This window comes from Rhinoraja longicauda, chromosome 18 (genome assembly GCF_053455715.1).
Source record: "Rhinoraja longicauda isolate Sanriku21f chromosome 18, sRhiLon1.1, whole genome shotgun sequence".
In the NCBI taxonomy this organism is placed as follows: Eukaryota; Metazoa; Chordata; class Chondrichthyes; order Rajiformes; family Arhynchobatidae; genus Rhinoraja; species Rhinoraja longicauda.
Window position 1 is genome coordinate 11,772,995 of NC_135970.1, and position 19,074 is coordinate 11,792,068.

Here is a 19,074-nt window from a genome sequence, read left to right on the forward strand (position 1 = left end):
TACATAATATCTGTGTATTCTGCAATGAACTAACATTCTCCAGCTTGTGAAGTTGGGGATGAATGTTTCCTACTACATGCATGAATAAAATTCTACAAAAGGACTTGTTGATTTTCACTTTCATTTTTTGCCAACCCAGCCAATTTCTCTCAGCAAAAAACAACAATGAGGACCTCAGCAGCTCGGGAGAGAAATAGACAAACGGACCCTTCTTCAGACTCTGCTGAAGATTCAGCATCACCGTCTCTTGTGTGTCTCCAAGACTTCTCTCAACACTCTGCATGCAATTTTGCTGCCATACTTATCCACAATGCAACTGTGGGACATGTCAAAATTAGTCCACTGCCAATGAGTTCATCAGCTCAGCTTGTTTAGGAAGGAACTGCCGATGCTTATTTAAACCATAGACACAAAAAGCTGGAATAACCCAGCGGGTCAGACAGCATCTCTGGAGAAAAGGAATAGGTGACGTTTCGGGTCGGGACCCTTCAGTCTGAAGGAGGGTCTTGACCCGAAACGTCACCTATTCCTTTTCTGACGCACTGTTACTCCAGCTTTGTGTCTATCTTTGGCTTAGTTTGTTTGTTCCATTTCCTCCCATTCGTTTCCACTCTCAGTGGAGTGGACATACACAGCCAGGCATGTAACCCTGCTGTGGTTTCACAACTTCTATGTTATTTTGCCCAGGTTCTCTCTCTTACTGTTCCTATTCACTCATTGGCCTGGTATCCTCATTTACAGCTTATGCCCTATGTCGATCCTGGTTTTATCCTAGACTAGAAGGGTCACTGCTGCTGCCCCATCAGCCCTTTTCTTGTCTCCTTCCCAGCTCTGGCTGAGGGTCTTCAAACTAAAACGTTAGCTCTGTTTCTCTTCCATGTGGCTTGCTCTGCAGTGTTTCCAGCATGTTCTTTTATTTCAGATTCCCAGCATTTGCAGTTTTTTTTAAATTCTAAGGGGCAAAGCAAGGATGAGAAAAGTGTGATATGAATGTAAACTTATTTTTTCATACTGGTTAATTAAACATGTTGTCTTCTCTGCTCCATAACAGCTTCTGATCACAATTCTCACAATTAATCAAAATGCATAAAAATGTCCCATATCTTACCAATCAATGTAACAAAAAAATCAGTGTTTCTTTACAGTCTCAAAGAATGCAGCTCCCAGAACACTCGAGAAGCTCAACAAATTGGACCCTGATCCACCACCAGTACAACATGGCTGCAGTATGCTCCTTGTTAAAATATATCCCTGTTTATAGGGGTGTATTTACTTGCCTCAGCTACTCCAACAGCATCTCTCAAGCATACCATCTCCCCCAGCTAGGGCAGAACCATCAGGAAGTAGAAACATCACCCACTCCCTGCTAGTTCTTCTCCAAGTCGCACAGTTAGGTTTGTGGCAAATTCAGGATGAGTGATAAATTATGGTTGCCTATAACGTGCAACATGAATAAAATAAAGCTGGCACAGTCAAATAGAAAATTACTATCATAAAAAGGTAAAAAGCAAAAAAGGTTTTGCCCACTCCAGCTTCTAATCACATGATTATCTGTTGATCCAAGTATTTTTGTTAAATGGTCTGACATAGCCTGCATCCTGAAGCAAAATGAAATATGGTTGTGCCACATCTTCCAAAAGATCTTCAATGGGACTTCTGATCAATAGCCTAAAGACGGCAGCTCACATCACGATATAATGATGCTCTCCTATGCCAGGCTGTACAATACAAGGTCTTCATTTTTGTGCCACAGCCTAGAACTATGCTGTCCAATTCACTTCCAAAAACGTGTAAAGATACAGTTTATAGGCCACATTGTGTAAGATTCTGGGGACCAGATTGCCACTGATCTGCTGGAAACATTGGCCGTGTCTGCCAACTAGCAGCCTATCAGAATGCAAGATGAATAGCATCAAAAGGGACAGAAGGAAAAGAGCAGAAAACAATTCACATAAGACAATGACGAAGGGATAATAGATAGGTCGGTTGAGCAGCAAATCGAGTGGAAAATATGAAATTATCCAGTTTGTCACAAAAAAATCAAGAAATCGTATCTTAGTGATTACATTGCATTGCTTCAACGCATTCACCTGGCTAAACTGATTTGTACATAAACAACTTTCCCTCAATTGCACTTTCTCCAGATCATAAGAGTACCCACCGGAACACGTGGCCCTTAACTCGTCTTGAATAGATATGTGAAACAATCTTCTTTCTAAGTAGGACTACTTAGGTCCCCTTCCTGAAATCGTTGTTGGTACACTGAAGACTCTATTGGCACTGTTCCTGTTATCACACGCAACTAAATAAAACATTGATTTTGCTAATCATATCCACCCTACTTTCATCTTTGCACAGTCTTTCCCTGACATAGAAGGATACATACCTAATGAGGGCAAATAAGATTAGTGTAGATGGCCAAAATGATCAGCATGGATTATTTGGGCTGAAGGGCCTATTTCTTTGCTCTGTTTCTATGATGTTATGGCTTCTATTAATACTCCATTCACCTGTTGGTATCCCTCAAGGTCGGTTCTAAAATTCTGAGGTGATCATCAAACGTCCGTTCAGTTCCACGTTAGACCTGGCAAGACCTCAGACAAATCTGTGCTACAGTTTTATGATCACCTATTTGGAGGTCAAGTTGATGGATGTTTGTTTGAATAACTTGGAATTGAGAAGTTGACAAAATAATGTACATGGAAACAGCGCTTTTCAATAGAACTCACAGAAAAAAAAATCTCATTTGCATGTGATTGCATTTCCTTTCTCAGTTTACAATTTATTGTCATTCTTTATGCATCGAAGGTCCCTCGTTGGGGCAGTCGAAGCTCCTGTGTCGGGGCAGTCGGAGCTCCTGCGGCTTGGAGTTCCGGAAGTCGGTCTCTAACCAGAGACTGCGAGCTCCGTCATGTTAAAGTCCACAAACACCCGCAGTAGAGCTCAGAAGTCGATCCCTGGCAAAGGGAACGCGAGCTCCGCGATGTTAAGGTCCGCAGGCTTCCCGTGGTGGAGCTCTGAAAATCGGTCCCCAGCAAAGGACGCCAACTCCTTGATGTTAGGCCGCAGTGCGGACGGAGATATGATACGGAAAAAAATTCCGTCGAGGTAAGAGATTAGAAAAAGTTTTCCCCAACCCCCCTCCCCACATAAAACAAGCTAAAGAACACTAAAGACATACATTTAACACATACAATTAAAACACAAAGAAGGAAAGGACAGGCGGACTGTTGGCGAGGCAGCCATTGCTGGCGGCACCCAGAGGTTAACAACTATTTTCCAATAAAATGGTACCCAAAACTAAACACAATACTCTAAATGCGTCTCACCAACGTCTTAAACAACTGCAACATGACCTCCCGACTTCTATACTCAATGCTCTGACTGATGAAGGCCAATGTGCCAAAAGCCTTTTTGACCACCCTATCTACCTCCGGTGCCACTCTTTCAATGAACTATATATCTGTACTCCTCGATCCCACTGCTCTACAACACTCCCCAGAGCCCTACCGATCACTGTGCAGGTACTGCCCATGTTAGTGCTCCCAAAATGTAATATTTCACATTTTTCTATATTAAATTCCTTCAACCATTCCTCAGCCCACCTGCCCAACCGACCAAGATCCTGTTGCAATTTTTGACAACCATTTTCACTATCTGCAATACACCCACCTTTGTATCATCAGCAAACTTGCTAACCATCCCCTGTACGTTCTCACCCAAATCATTCAAATAGATGACAAACAGCAATGGGCCCAGCACTGAACCCTGAGGCACACCACTAGTCCCAGTTCAAGATGGACATGGAGTTGGAAGCTGGGTATTTTTAAAGCGGAAATTGATAGATTCGTGATCAGTAAGGGTGTCAAAGTTTAGCGGAAAGGCAGGAGAATGGGGTTGAGGGGGAATAATAGATCAGACATGATTGAATGGTGGAGTAGACTCGATGGACCAAATGGCCCAATTCTGCTCCTATGTCTTAAAGGTTCACTAATTCCTTCAAGGAATTAAAGGAAAGAAAAAGAAGTAGAAGTCTCCTCACCTCTGAGTGAGAATCAAAAGCTTCCCAATCAATCTGGTTAAGACTGCTCTCAGTCGTCTATTTGTCTGCTGCATCCAAGTTTTTCCATCACCTCCCCACCATCCCAAGTCCATCAACAAGAATACAAATAGAAAACAAATTAACCCAACCAATGTAGGCACTCAGTTCATGGTTTTCCGACACATGATGTCACAGCCATATAAGAGTATCTGTTACCAACATGAATAGGCCCTGGAATGGCCAGGATAAATCTCGGGGAATGAGCCGATGGCTGATTGCCAATGGACTAGGTAATCCTTTGTCCCCTTCACCATTGCTTCAGAGTATCCAAAGGTTCTGGGTTTATGGTTCAGAGGGGTTGGGATAAGCATCAAAAAACAATTTAAGGATTTTATCAAAGTGAGGCATAAATTAGGAAAGCGACATTGGCAATTCATCTTGAGAGAAACAGCCTGTCAGGTGAGGGGTGTTCAGTGTGTTGCAGTTCATATCACTGAAATAGTCCATGCCCTGCTCCTGTACTAAAGTCACGAGCCATTTTCCAATTTATCTGGGGTTCAATAAATGACACATGGGGTGGGAATTCTGTGATGATCATGTGATCATGTCTGCCTAAAATACACAACAGAATAAACGGCATAACTCGTTCAAAATATGCCCAGGCGTCAATGAGCAAGTCATGACTCCAGAACCACATTCAATCACCCACGGCTTCTTTGGGTCTAGAATTATAGAAATAAATTAGGATAAAGTTAGATGATAAATTTTCAATTCTGGTGCAAGCACCAACTTCTGTTCTATTATTTTGGTTCCATAACGGTAACAATTAAATATTTTGAATATTAAACAAAATCATAAAATCCGAATTGCAAATTTGTTGCATATATGATGTTAAAAATTGTCATTTCTTTTATAATTTTAAACTCACTTTAGAGCAAATAAAAACAATGGGGTGGAGCAATCTTCTGATTATTGTAACGCGAGATGCAATGCACACTTCCAGACTTACAATGTTTAATTGAACCGAAGACAAATGTATCATGCTTTCAATTGATTCACATACAACAGAGCTGGACACTGTTTTCAATCGCATGAATTGATTACATTGCAAATGTATTTACCAAGCATACTATCAGAATGCTTTTAACGCATACAAAAGTACAATAAAGGTCTAATTCAGTGCTGCCATTCTAATGAAATATACTTAAGTTTCAAGCAACCTAAACTATCCAGAATAAGAGAATTATGAATCTAAGCAAAATTATATTGTACATGATATATATCCACTGTACTATATATATATCCACTGTACTATATATTGTCTCAGCAGTTTCCCCACCACTTGCCTTTCTATCAAATTCCTCTCATCCTTGATATTTCCTTCTCTTGTATGGTCAATGCAAAACCCTCCACTTCCTTGAGCTTCCTCTATAATCGCCCCCCTCCCCCCCTCCCCCACCCATCACAGTTCAAAAATAGCATTAAAAAATATCCCACCCTTTGGCGTAGCTGAGTAAACCTGCTGAATCTGTGTCTATGGGCAACTAACCATTTCTGTGATGTTGATATGCAAAATACAACTTCATATAAATCCACACACACTACACAATTTGGGCGAGTTACTGGAATTCACACCGCTTCCTTTGCCATTTGGAAAAAGTCCATAAAAAAAATGTTTTACACAGATTTAAGTTTCACTGTTACTAATTCGCTTATCATGCAAGCATAACTGCCAGACAAAGTAGGCATAATTGAATGATTCCTCCGACAAATAAGCTTTGTACCCAAAGCTTAATTTTATGCAGAAAACTTGCATTTAACTTATCGTTTTACTGGAGAAATTACTTAGCTTTTATTGGGATTAGTTGTTGGAGCTTTTAAAAAAAATACTAGACCAAGTCCTGCATTGGTGCAGCACCCTGTCCTCCCCCCCCTCTCTCCTCAACCCCCCCTCCCTCTCCCTTCTCCCCCTCTCCCTTCTCCCCCTCTCCCCCTCCCCTCCTTTTAAACTTAAAAATGTGAATAACTCAAAATATAACACCGATTTCAATAAAACTACTTGCATTATCATTAAAGTGACAATGGTGAGTAAGGTGGGCCTAAAATTGTCGCGCCATCGTGTACTGTTTTGGCTGAAGTTCAGTCACAAACAAGATAACAAACGAGAGTTTTAGTATATAGATTAAAAATGATATTTATGAGTACTTCTACTTTGCTGCCACAGGTCATAATGCCTCTAAATTATTGAATGATGCAATGTGGTCTAAATTTTTCTTGTTATTGGACAGGATTTATAACCACACAAATCCCTTTCAGGCTAATAAGGGTACTTTATTTTCAACAAAGTATTTTTCAAGTATAGCTAATGATGTGATGTAGGAAATGCAAGAATTAAACTGTACACAGCAATGTCACACAAATAGAAATGCGGAAAGCCCAAATAATCGGTCTTCGGATCATGGAATGAAAACTAAATATATTGGCCTGCCCAACACGGAGATCTCCGCAGCTGATCTTTGAAATAGTACCATGAGATCTGTTATGCCCTGGCGTTCTCAAAGGCAAGACGAAACCATCAAAATGCAGCAGTCCTTCAAAACAATGGAATGGCAGTCTCCACATCTGTGCTCAAGTTACAGGTGTGTGACAAGAACCAGAAATCTTTGGCTCACAGGCCACTGTTAAGTGCATTCTAAAGCTTATTTCAGAAAAATGAGTAATGGGTGAATCAAGTTAGATAGGTCAAAAAATGGTCTGGAAGAGCACGTCCAACAAATCATATCCTGCACAGAACCATCCAGTCATTTATAAAAATAAGCAAACATTTTTGACCCGTTATCTTTCTGCAAAGATCAACAGATAAATATTTAGATTTGTGTAGAAAGTAACAAAAAATATAAATAACATTCATATTAATAGTGTTCCTTTAAAAGGCCTTACATTCCTAGTAAATGGCTTCTGGCTTGCATTAAGAGGCACAATTTTACAACACTGGGTTTTGTTCTGTTACATGATGGTCCGATGAAATAAACAAATGAAATGATGATCCAAAAATGAGGTACCACCTACTTAATGGTTGAAAGTGAAACATTAAGTATTTACAATGGAAACATAAGAGGCATCAGGCTTTTACATGCCATTCTTAAAACACATCGTTTTTCACACAATAAATTATCAGTTAATCTAAGTATATGAAGCCATGATAGTTTAAAAATAAAATACGTCAGCAACCATCACAGTGCTAAGTCCATTGCAATTCGTTGTGAAGGGAGGGTTGTCTAGGGTGGTTCAAGAACCTGAAGGTTGATGGGAGGAAACAGTTCTTGAACATGTAGGCATTCATTTTCAGGCGTCTGTATTCTCTTTCCCATGGCAACAACGAGAAGGCAATGAAGCCAATGTGGTGTGGGTCTTTAATGATAATAGCTGCCTTCTTAAGGCAACGCATCCTCTAGATGCCTTTGTGGAGAAGTCAGTACCCATGATGGACCAGGCAATGTCCACCACTTCCTGTACCCTCTATTTTTGAGCTTTCAAACTTCTGATCCAGGCAATGATGTAACCGGTCAGTATGCTCTCCACTGTACACTTATAGAGCATTTGTTGACATGTCAAACTCCTCAAACTTCTGAGCACGTGTAGGCTTTGGTGAGCTTTCTTTGTAATTTTGCCATCCTGCCAATGAAGATAGATGCATGGTTCCTCAACATTGTTTTCCTACAGTCAATCATCAACCGGTAACATCGAGAACAAGACTTATTCTGCCACCACTCAGATTACTGGTGGTCCTGAATTCTGACTCCTTGTTACATATTCTTCATCCAACATGGTGGTATTGTTGGCAAACAAAGATAACATTGAAACCACATCTGGCCACAGTCAGAGGTACAGAGAGTATATAGTGAAATTCTCACTATATGTACAGAGATGTAGCTCAATCTCAGACCTCTGACGACTGAAAATGAGGTAAACAAGAGGAATTCCCTTATTTTCTGACAACCACTGAGGCTAGTCTCCATTTTAGCTTCATGTCATGCTCACATCTTACCTTCTTATCGATCTGTCATAGCAAATTGAGCAACTATTTTTTCAGTGCCTTGATCCAAATTGTTTACGTAAATTGTAAAATGTTGAACCCTGCATCAATTCCTGTGGTGCACCATTTGTTGCTTTTTGGTAACTAACAAAAGAACCATTTATATCAACTCAGTTTTCTGTCAGGCAGCCAATCTTCTCTCCATGCCAAAATTTCACCCAAAGGCATGCTGGATATCCCAGTTCAAAGGTTCAAATGGTTCAAAGGTCAGTTTATTGTCACGTGTGCCAATTAAGGTACACTGAAACTCGAATTACCATACAGCCGTTCCCCACATTTCTCACAGTGACGCAAGGCAATGAAGCCCAATCTTCTTCCTCTTTATTCTCCCGCAGTCGCGGCGGTCGAAGCATCCGCAGTCGGGGCTGTCCAAGCTCCGGCGTCCGGGCGGTCCAAGCCCCCGCGTCGGGGCGGTCGAAGCATCCGCAGTCGGGGCTGTCCAAGATCCAGCGTCAGGGCGTCCAAGCCCCCGCGTCGGGGCGGTCGAAGCATCCGCAGTCGGGGCTGTCCAAGCTCCAGCGTCGGGGCGTCCAAGCTCCGCCGTCAGGGCGGTCCAAGCCCCCGCATCGGGGCGGTCCAAGCTCCTGCGGCTTGGAGCTCCCGAAGTCGGTCTCTAACCAGGGACTGCGAGCTCCACGATGTTAAAGCCTGCAGGCTTGGTTGGAGCTCTGAGGTCAACCCCTGGCAAAGGGATTGCCAGCTCCCGATGTTACAGTCCGCAGGCTCCTGCAGTTGGAGCGTCCGATGTCGGTCTCCAGGAGAGGCCGCCAGCTCCACGATGTTAGACTGCAGTGCGGACGTTGATACGATACGGCGGTAAAAAAAAATGAAGGGAAAAAAATCGCATCTCCATCAAGGTAAGAGATTTTCAAAATGTTTTGCCCAATGCCCCCCCACCCACATAAAACAAGCTAAAGAACACTAAAACATATTTTTAACACATACTAAAAAAACAAAGAAGGGACGAGACAGACTGTTAGCGAGGCAGCCATTGCTGGAGCCACACAGTGGCTACCATTTCAACTCCCCCTCCAATACTGACCTTTGTCCTGGGCCTCATCCATTGCTAGGGTGAGGTCACATGCAAACTGGAGGACCAGCACCTCATAGGGTAACTTACAACCTAATGGTTGGAACATTGAGTTATCCAATTTTAGGTAACCAACCTGCAAACAACTACTTTTACTTTCCCTCACTCTTTCCTCTGCCCCACCTGGTACGCACCTATGTCTACCATCCCTCTCTTCTTCTATCCTTATCTCTCACTTTGTCATTTCACCCCTGGCCTTTGTCCAACCATGTGCCTATCAAAACCCCCCCTCACCTGTACCCATTATCACATGCTGGGCATGGTCTTGCCCCTCATCGCTTCCAGCTTTCTATCCATCCACCCAAACCACAATCAGATTGAAGAAGAGTCCCAACCCAAAACAGATATCACCTATCCATGTTCTCCAGAGATGCTGCCTGACCTGTTGAGTTACCTCAACACTGTGTATACACTGTACACTCTTTTGTTTTGTAAACCAACAGTTTTTTGGTTTCTCTTCTGCTACCTCTTACCCTATGGCTTTCAAATTTCTACAACAATCTTTTAAGTTCTACGTGATGAAATGTCTCCTGGAAATTAAAGTACATCACATCCACCTGTTTGCCTTTAACCACAACACAATACTTTTTTGGGGGACACTACTCAACTCAAAGATATTCATACACAACCATAAAAGGTTCAATCTTCACCTCTTCCATTCCTTAGATTACATTTGATCACACCACAGCAATTTCTCCTGTACATTAAGTGATAACATTAATTTACCTCCTTAGAAAATTGAGGAGATTCTTTTTGTTGACGACTACTCTTTTGAACCTCTACAGGTAGACAGTCCAAAGCATATTGAATGGTTGCATCGGGGCCTGGTTTTGGCAATTTGAATGCCCAGGAACGAAGGAGATGACAAAAAGCAGTGGACACCACCCGGCTCAACACAATCAAAGGGACCTCTAGGAGACCCAGCCTCGATAAGGCAGCTAGTGCATTCAAGAACCCACACTACCCTGGCCATGCTGTAATTTCACTCCTGCTGTCGTGAAGAAGGTAGGAGTCTATAAAACATGACCTCCAGGTTCAAGAACAGCTTCTTCCCAACAACCATCAGGCTCTTGAACACTACAAACACCATCTGAACTATTTACGGTCTAGGTGGTACAACGGAGTTTGGGTTTTTGATTTGCATTGTTATTCGGGTTTTTAATTTATTTAATAATTTGTTTGTAATGTTATCTATGAGTACTGCGTTTACAGACCTGTTATGCTGCTGCAAGTCAGAATTTCATTGATGTGTTTTCTGTACATATGACAATTAAACACTACCTCAATCCACATTACGGTCAAGCAGAACACCTTTTGTGTCCTTTTGTGCAAGAACACCACCTCACCAGGTGGACAGTCCAAAGCATATTGAATGGTTGCATCAGGGCCTGGTTTTGGCAACTTGAACACCCTGGAACGAAGGAGATGACAAAAAGCAGTGGACACCACCCGGCTCATCAGGTTTTGTGGCCCAGAGCAGAAGCGTTCACGTCGCGGGGCTGGAAAGTGGAGGTTTCCCCGAGTTAATTCTGCTACCACCATCTATTGTACAAGTAATGGCTCCCACTGATTGTCGCCAGAAACACGCGTCCTTTTCAGGACGGACGATGACAGTGATGTAACATTTGAAACATAGATGATGGACACGAAAGAAGACGATCAGGTTTTGTGCAATGCCATTTTTTAACTGCATGCACTGAATAAGTATCAAACTCTTAACTCCAAATGACATACAGTGCAGTTTCATGAATTTTGATTGTACCAGAGTCCTGCTTCAACGACAGTGATGATATGCAGCTGCTAAAATGGTACTCTCAGCTCACCTTCAACACCCTCCCATCCACCCACACATCAATGACCTGCTACTGGTGCTAGAAGCTTCTCCTTTGAGAATCTTGTCCTTTTAAAATGTTCAAGTCAGAGAGATAACAATTTCACAGGACAAGTGTGGAATTTCTAGCTCCAAATTAAGTTCCAGGGTCTTGACATTAATGTTACGGCTTTCAAAAAAAACACTAGGATATGTAATTCAATTCTGCAGAAAAAGAAAAAACTCTCCCACGCACAGATATGGCAATCACACAGCGTCCCTGAACTGTCAGAACCATTTCCATGTATACAGGACACATTCAGCTCTCACATGATACTCTCACTATTTAAAGTCGCATGCACCAGATTATTTTCTTTTGAACTACAAACATTGGAGAAGCACCAAAGGCAATTTTAATACCACAAATGTTTCCATTATGAATTATCTTAAATAAATCTAGTAGAATTTATAGTATCTAATATTGAAAAGTCGATCACCAGGCACTGCAATATATATTTTTAAAAGGAACACCAAACATAGTGTTCATTTTTTTAGGTCAAAGGTTCACTTAACAAGGGGTACAGGATGCCAATTGGGTGCCATGGCATGGAAGATCGAAGACTGGAGCCTTCGAGATGGAAGAATTTCCATTTCCTTCAACAACGGTGTTAAACAAACAGTCGTCATCACAGTAGCAGTGGAAACCTTGAAAGGAGTGGTACGGAATTAGAGCTGGAAGTTACCAGCACATTAATAAGGGAAAAGATCCGATGTCTATCAGCAGAAATGGAATGTCAGTCAGAATATGATAAATGTATCATCTTTCAGGGAAGGATACCACCATTCTTTCCCAGACTCCAGACCCACCTCGGTCATGGTCCACCAAGTTACCAATCCTCATTAAAAAAGACAAGCCGAGTTTTTGTTTATTTTTCCATGATTAGAAACACCCAAAACCCTAAACATCCTTTTTTCACCACATTTTGATCAGCCTGGTCGCTGCTCGTGACCCTCTCCAGCCTGTGGAACAGCAGCAGAGGCGAGGCACACACCACAATGCTGCCCTTGGTTGGTGCAGCTGTAGTAATCACACTGGACAGGTGGCAGCACACAAGACCAGTCTGGCCCATTAGATTTCTATCCCCTAGCATCATCCACCTAACTACAAGACATGGGAATACTGAATATTTCCCTTATAACCTATATGCGAGCCTATAATGCAATCATTCACAGAGTACTTGCAGCATTGCCCGATTTTCTTTTCTACAACAACATTCACGGCCTATTAAAGTAAACTATTAATAGGCACACTGGTGTCAGAAGTTGCACACTGTTAATTTACAATGGACGAACGTCTGATTATAATGCTGCTTTTCAGACAAAATGCTCCAGAGGTATCACCTTTGGAATCGATGATTAAGCAGAGATGAGACCTGCTGTCTCCAATAAAAGTTAAAGATTCTTTGGCTCAAGCTGGAATAGCAGAAAATTTTACTCCAGTGACTTGGCAAATATTTATAGCTCATTAAACATTTTTTTTAAATGCACAGGTAAACTAGTCATCACCAAAGGCTGTCTGCCGAAAGAAATAATTGGCTGCTACATTACATTATAACAGTGACAACACATGACAAAGTTCATTCAAATCTCTTCAAAACAAAAATCCCTTTCCTGTTGACTTACATTGTCTCTCAATTCCACAAATGGAATACCAATGGATAACTAAAATTAATATCTTGAAAGTTATAACATCAAGAACTTACTTCCCAAATATGCAGTTGCAGGTGACATTGTCAGTTTAATTCATTTTAGATCATTCCAAAGACTTCTGACGGTCAGAAACTCTGATGTCTTTTCAGTGCTACTGAAGACTATTTATTTAGAAACATAGAAAATAGGCACAGGAGTAGGCCATTCGGCCCTTCGAGCCAGTACCGCCATTCAACATGATTGTGGCTGATCATCCAAAATCAGTACCCCGTTCCTGCTTTTTCCCCAATATCCATTGATTGCTTTAGCCCTAAGAGTTAAATCTAACTCTCTTTTGAAAACATCCAGTGAATTGGCCTCCACTGCCTTCTGTGGCAGAGAATTCCACAGATTTACAACTCTCTGGGTGAAAAAGTTTTTCCTCATCTCATTCTGGACTCCCACAATAAGGGGAACATTTAATACTCCCAATTGAGTGGGTGAAGAACAAATTAATTAAAATAAAGGATTTTGCACGCAAACAGAAGTTACATTATGTATAATATATTTTCCACCTAAACTTATACCTACTTTATCTGTCTGATTAGTAGTTGGTCTCCAGCATGAACCTTCAATTCATGGTAAACTAACATGGACTAAAAATTGACCAAAATTTCTATCCTAGCCTGTCCTATATTTCTATCCTACCATGAGAAAGCTAAGGGACAAATACATTTTCAAAACAAGCTGCAAGTTGAAAGGAAATATTGAAGCTGTGCACACAAACATACAAAGGACGCAGTTGGAATTTAATATATAAATATTTTCTATCTTTTTCTGGGAGTGCTGAGAGTGCTGATGAGCTCAAGCGTTCTTTCCCCATCAAATCATTGTTGCAGTGGAAATAGTTAAACATCAAAGAAATGGCTTCACTACACCAACTAGTTCATGGACTTGAAAGAAACAGAGACAAGGGGATGCCAAAGAGGCTGGGGGTGGTTGGGTGTTGTGAGTAAGTTAGATTCAAGCTGCTTCAGCCAACCCCATGGAGACACGAGAGATTGTAGATGGTGGAATCTTGAACAAAAAACAAAGTGCTGGAGGAACTCAGTAGGTCACGCAGTATCTGTGGGGGAAGTGGATAGACAATGTTTCAAGTCAGTCTGAAGAAGGGTCCCAGCCAGAAACATTGTTGGTCTATTCGTTCCACAGACGCGGCCTGACCCGTTGCGTTCCTCCAGTGCTTTGCTTTTGTTCAACCAATTCAAATGGTGCTCATTTAGGATGACTCGGCATATCAAAAAATCAATTTCAACATTCCCAGTTTTCATATCCCGTGAAACAATCTGGATCTTAACATGCCCTTTGGGTAGAAAATCTGTCTTTACCCAGTTTAGTTCACATGTGATTCCAGGCCTGCAGATGTGGTTAACTACGACTTGCTCTCTGAAATGGAACATGCACACCACTCAGCTGTAGGTGGTCCATCACCACTTAAGTGCAGACAGACACCAAAAATTGATCAAGCCATCAATAGCATTCACCAAAAAAATCAAAGAAAAATTCCGTCAAGAAGCTTTCAAGTTATTAATATGTATTCTTATAACAACCCCTTAACATTTGGAACCCAAGTCTCTGTCTTGGATCCTATTCAAGCAGAATACTTCCAACTATTTTGCATCAAGTAAATTATTAAAATAAGAGAAAACAAAACTAAAAAGAACAATAAGAAAGAAGCTCTGTGGGCAGTTACTTCACATAGATCAAGAGAATGATAACACCATTAAAAGGCAAAGCACCATCTTAAAATGTTAAATGAAAGATCTTTGTTCACACTCAGGAATACAATAACACCAGTCAGAGGCAAAAAGAAACAAGATTGGCAAAATTCACATGCAAAAGTTTCAAATTCATCTTTCTTGTTCCAGAACACAAAAACCCTGAAAATGCTACCAAAATTATAAAAATCACCCAAACTAGAAAATGCACACAGAGCCTTAATTTATTTTCTCCAGCCAATCTCTATGATTCAATATGAATGGAATGTTCTTTCAGACAGCATTGACATGTTACTACATATAATAGCTACTTTAGTTGCATTGGCAAGATTTGATAATTTTGTTTCTGCACACAAACTACAGCAATTAGGGCTAAAAAAAAGTTGATTTATAATTAATGGAACTCAAATTCTTTCAGGGTAGAGACACCATCCATCCAAAAAGTGGGAAAGATGAAAGCAACTTAAAACTGAATTGAGGACCATATAATAAAGCGGATAAAATGACTGCCCAAAAAAAAAAGTACTGTTGCTTCTTTCATATATTTACCTATTAATTCTGACAAAAGTGCAGGAATACAATAGTGAGCCTTACCTGGCTGGATCCGGATAAATTGGGTGCTCTCTTGATCCTGAACCATCGTTTCGGGACAGAGAAATAAGTGAGGACTCCAATAGTCGCCTACAGGGTTAAACAAGATAGTTTCAGATGAGTGACAGAATAAATATAAAAGCCAAACATTTACTATAATAAATTAGTAATTCAGCTACTTTACACAACATTCCTCAACGGCTCAAAGTATCAGAATGTTTCATGACAAATTCTAGTAACCGTTTACAGTAAACTTATTTTGTCCTCTAGTCTTTTGTCCAGTGAAGGTCCAATGAAAAGCAGTTAGTGCAGCAGCCTCATATCTCAGGGGTCCCCAAGTTCAAACCTGACCCTGGGTGCTGTGTATTGAATCTGGTGTGGATCTTTGATAATATTAGCTGCCTTTTTGAGGCAATGCGTTCTGTAGATCCCCTCGATGGTGGGGAGGTCAGCATCCGTGACGGAACAGACCAATGTCACTTTATGCAGTCGCCTTGGTTCTTGAGCATTCACATTTCTGAACCAGACTAAGCCATGATGCAACCAATGTGCACTCTACTGTACAATTGTAGAAGATCAATAATGTCGTTAGATGTCACATTTCCTCAAACATCTTAGAAAGTAGAGGCACGGGTGAATTTTCTTTGTGCTTGCATTCATGTGCTCAGCCCAGGACTGACCAGAGGCGAGTATACCTTGGAATTGAAGTGGTTGACTCTCTCCGCTGACATCCCGTTAATGAAAACAGGTTCATAGGTTGCCCCCTCGACTCAGTGCAGGTGGTGGGAGAGAGGAGTTTGATGACAAAGTTAACATCAATGCTGGACAACGACTCCCACCCCATGCAGGACACCGTCACTGCACTGAGTAGCTCCTTCAGTGACAGACTCCTTCACCGCAAGTGCGTGAAGGAGAGATATAGGAGGTCCTTCCTTCCCGCTGCTGTGAGACTGCACAACCAGCACTGCTCCCAGCAGACGAGTCAACAGTAACAGTTAAGGAATACACAGTAAACTGATGACAATATACTCTTTCTTTACTTTTATTTATAATGAATGATCTCTTGCTATCCACTTTGCTGCTGTAACACTGTAAATTTCCCCCAGTGTGGGACAAATAAAGGAATATATAGATCATCAGCTTTCCCTTCCTGAAATTAACAGTCGGCTCCTTGGTTTTGCTAACAATGAGAGCAAGATTGTTTTTCTGGCACAATTTAACTGGATTATTGACCTTCCTCCGGAACTCTGACTCATTACCTGTTGTATATGGTGTAGTTGGTGAATTTAAAGATGGCGTTGGAATGGTGTCTGGCTGCACGGTCATGGGTACAGAGACTAGAGAGGGGGACTGAGCACACTGCCCTGAGGTGCCCCTGTGCTGATGGTCACTGAGGAGAGCGTATTGTTGCCAACCCATATTGATTGAGTTTTGCTGATGACCAAGTTGAGGATCCAGTTGCCCCGGGACATGTAGAGACCCAGTTCCCAGAGTTTGATGACAAGTTTGGAAGGGATGATGGTATTGAATGCCAAGATGTAGTCGATGAATAACAGATTGACGTTCACATTCTTGTTGTCCACTTGGTTCAGTGCACAGTGGAAAGCCAGTGAGATCACATCTGCTGTAGATCTGCCAAGGCAGTAGTCATATTGAAGTTGGTCTTGTACCTATCTAAATGTTTCTTAAACATTGCGATTGTACCTGCCTCAACTATTTCCTCCGGCAGCTTGTTCCATACACCTACCACCCTTTGCATGAAAAAGTTACCCTTCAGGTCCTGATTAAATCTTTCCCCCCTCACCTTAAACCCATGTCCTCTGGTTCTCAATTCCCCTACTCTGGGCAAGAGACTGTGCGTCTGCCCGATCTGTTCCTCTCATGATTTTGTACACACGTTTAAAATGCTTTTAAAAAAAAAATTAGAAAAGGAAAAGAAGCTGCAAAATATCACTGTCAGACAAGATTAAGAAATATCCCAAGACATTTTGCAAGTATATTAAAAGCAAGAGGGCAAATTAAGTAAAGAGTGGGGACCAAAAAGGCAATCTGCATGGAGCCAGAGGATATGGAAATTCAGATCTTAAATGAACACATCTCTATATTCACCAAGGAAAAAACATTGTCACTGCAGATTTCAGGGTAGGGTACAATGATATTCCAGAGCCCAATATCAAAAAAAGGGCAAGGGATTGGATGCAATCAATGGAAAAATCCCCAGGGTCTGATAAGTTGCATCCTAGCCTGCTACGGAAGGCAAAAGAAGAAATTGTCATGTCCCCAAGATAAATTTGTAAATCTTCACTGGCCAAAGACAAAATGCCGATGACTGCAGGACAACAAATCTGTACCTTTATGCAAGAAGGGCAGAAGGTATAAGCCAGGTAACTTACAGGCTTGCGACCATCATATCTGTGGTAGTCGATATACTAGAAAAGATCTTGAGTGGTAGAATTAGTCTACACTTGAAAAGGCAGAGGACAATGAGGGATAATTGGCCACTATTTGCTGGTGGGAGATGTAGTCTGATGAACTTAATTCAGTTACTTCAGTAACAAAATATATTGACAAGGACAGTCTATATGGAATAAAAAAGAACTGCAGATGCTGGCTTATACCAAAGATAGACACAAAGTGCTGGAGTAACTCAGCAGGTCAGGCAACATCTCAAGAGAAAATGGATGGATGACGTTTCGGGTCGGGACCCTTATTCATACTGATAGTCTATATGGAGTCTCTTTGGACTTCAGCAAGACCTTGTCACAAGGAATGTGTCCTTGTCACAAGGAATGTGTAAGAAGGAACTGCAGATGCTGGTTTAAACTGTAGACAGAAAAGCCTCGAGTAACTCAGCGGGACAGGCAGCATTTCTGGAGAGAAGGAATGGGTGACGTTTCTGGTCGAGTCCCTTCTTCAGACTGGATAAGGTCTGAAGAAGGGTCTCGACACGAAACATCACCCATTCCTTCTCTCCAGATATGCTGCCTGTCCCGCTGAGTTACTCCAGCATTTTGTGTCTATCTTGTCACAAGGAAGGTTGGTCCATAAAGATCAGAGCACAAGGAATCCAAGGCTACATTTGTTTTTCCGATACATTATGCACAAAGCACGTTTCATTATTTTGTTTAGTTTCTCCTCCATCTCTTCAGCAAAAATTCCAGTGTGCTGCAAAGACACAATGCAAATGTAGGCTGCATTTATTCTGAAAACTAGGACAGAAGTGAGAATTCCATAGATTATACAGCATGAAAAAAGGCCGTCAACCCAATCTGAGCTCGCTGTTAAGCACCTATTTCACACTAATCCTATAATATATTAATTTTATTATTTCACATTAACATCAATCCCCAAGATTCTACTACGTACCAACACATTTAGGACAATTAGAATGGCCAATTAACTTGGCAGTTAGCATGTTCTTAGGACATGGTAGGGAAACAGAACACGCAGAGAAAATAGTATTGGGTAGACTGATGGGACTGAAGGCTGATAAATCGCCAGGGCCTGATGGTCTGTATCCCAGGGTACTCAAGGAGGTGGCTCAAGAAATCGTGGACGCATTGTTGATCATTTTCCAATGTTCAATAGATTCAGGATCAGTTCCTGTGGATTGGAGGGTAGCTAATGTTATCCCACTTTTCAAGAAAGGAGCGAGAGAGAAAACGGGGATTTATAGACCAGTTAGCCTGACATCGGTAGTGGGGAAGGTGCTGGAGCCAATTATTAAAGAGGTAATTGTGGTGTATTATGATAAGAATTGACGAGTGAGACAGGTTAGCATACAACATATGGCTGCTTTACTTCAACACCACCAGAGAGTGTAATCAGGTATCCCACAATGCTTTATACCCGGAACTACGGCAAGGCTCAGCTGCCAAAACACAAAACTCAAAATGGTAAATACACCACATTACCCCCTTTTTAAAATGAAGGTAATCTTAAATAACTGAAATTAGCAAGTGCCTTATTACTAACAAT

General features: G+C 41.4%; 1 protein-coding gene across 4 annotated transcripts in view; it reads right to left on the reverse strand.

The window, feature by feature from the left end:
• Positions 1-19,074, reverse strand: part of LOC144602252 (activating molecule in BECN1-regulated autophagy protein 1-like) — a 292,114-nt gene that overhangs the window by 189,040 nt on the left and 84,000 nt on the right. For all 4 annotated transcript variants that reach the window (XM_078415123.1, XM_078415121.1, XM_078415122.1 and 1 more), the window contains exon 8: positions 15,100-15,186. In XM_078415123.1, the coding sequence (XP_078271249.1) occupies positions 15,100-15,186 (87 nt within the window). The remainder of the gene's footprint in view (positions 1-15,099; positions 15,187-19,074) is intronic.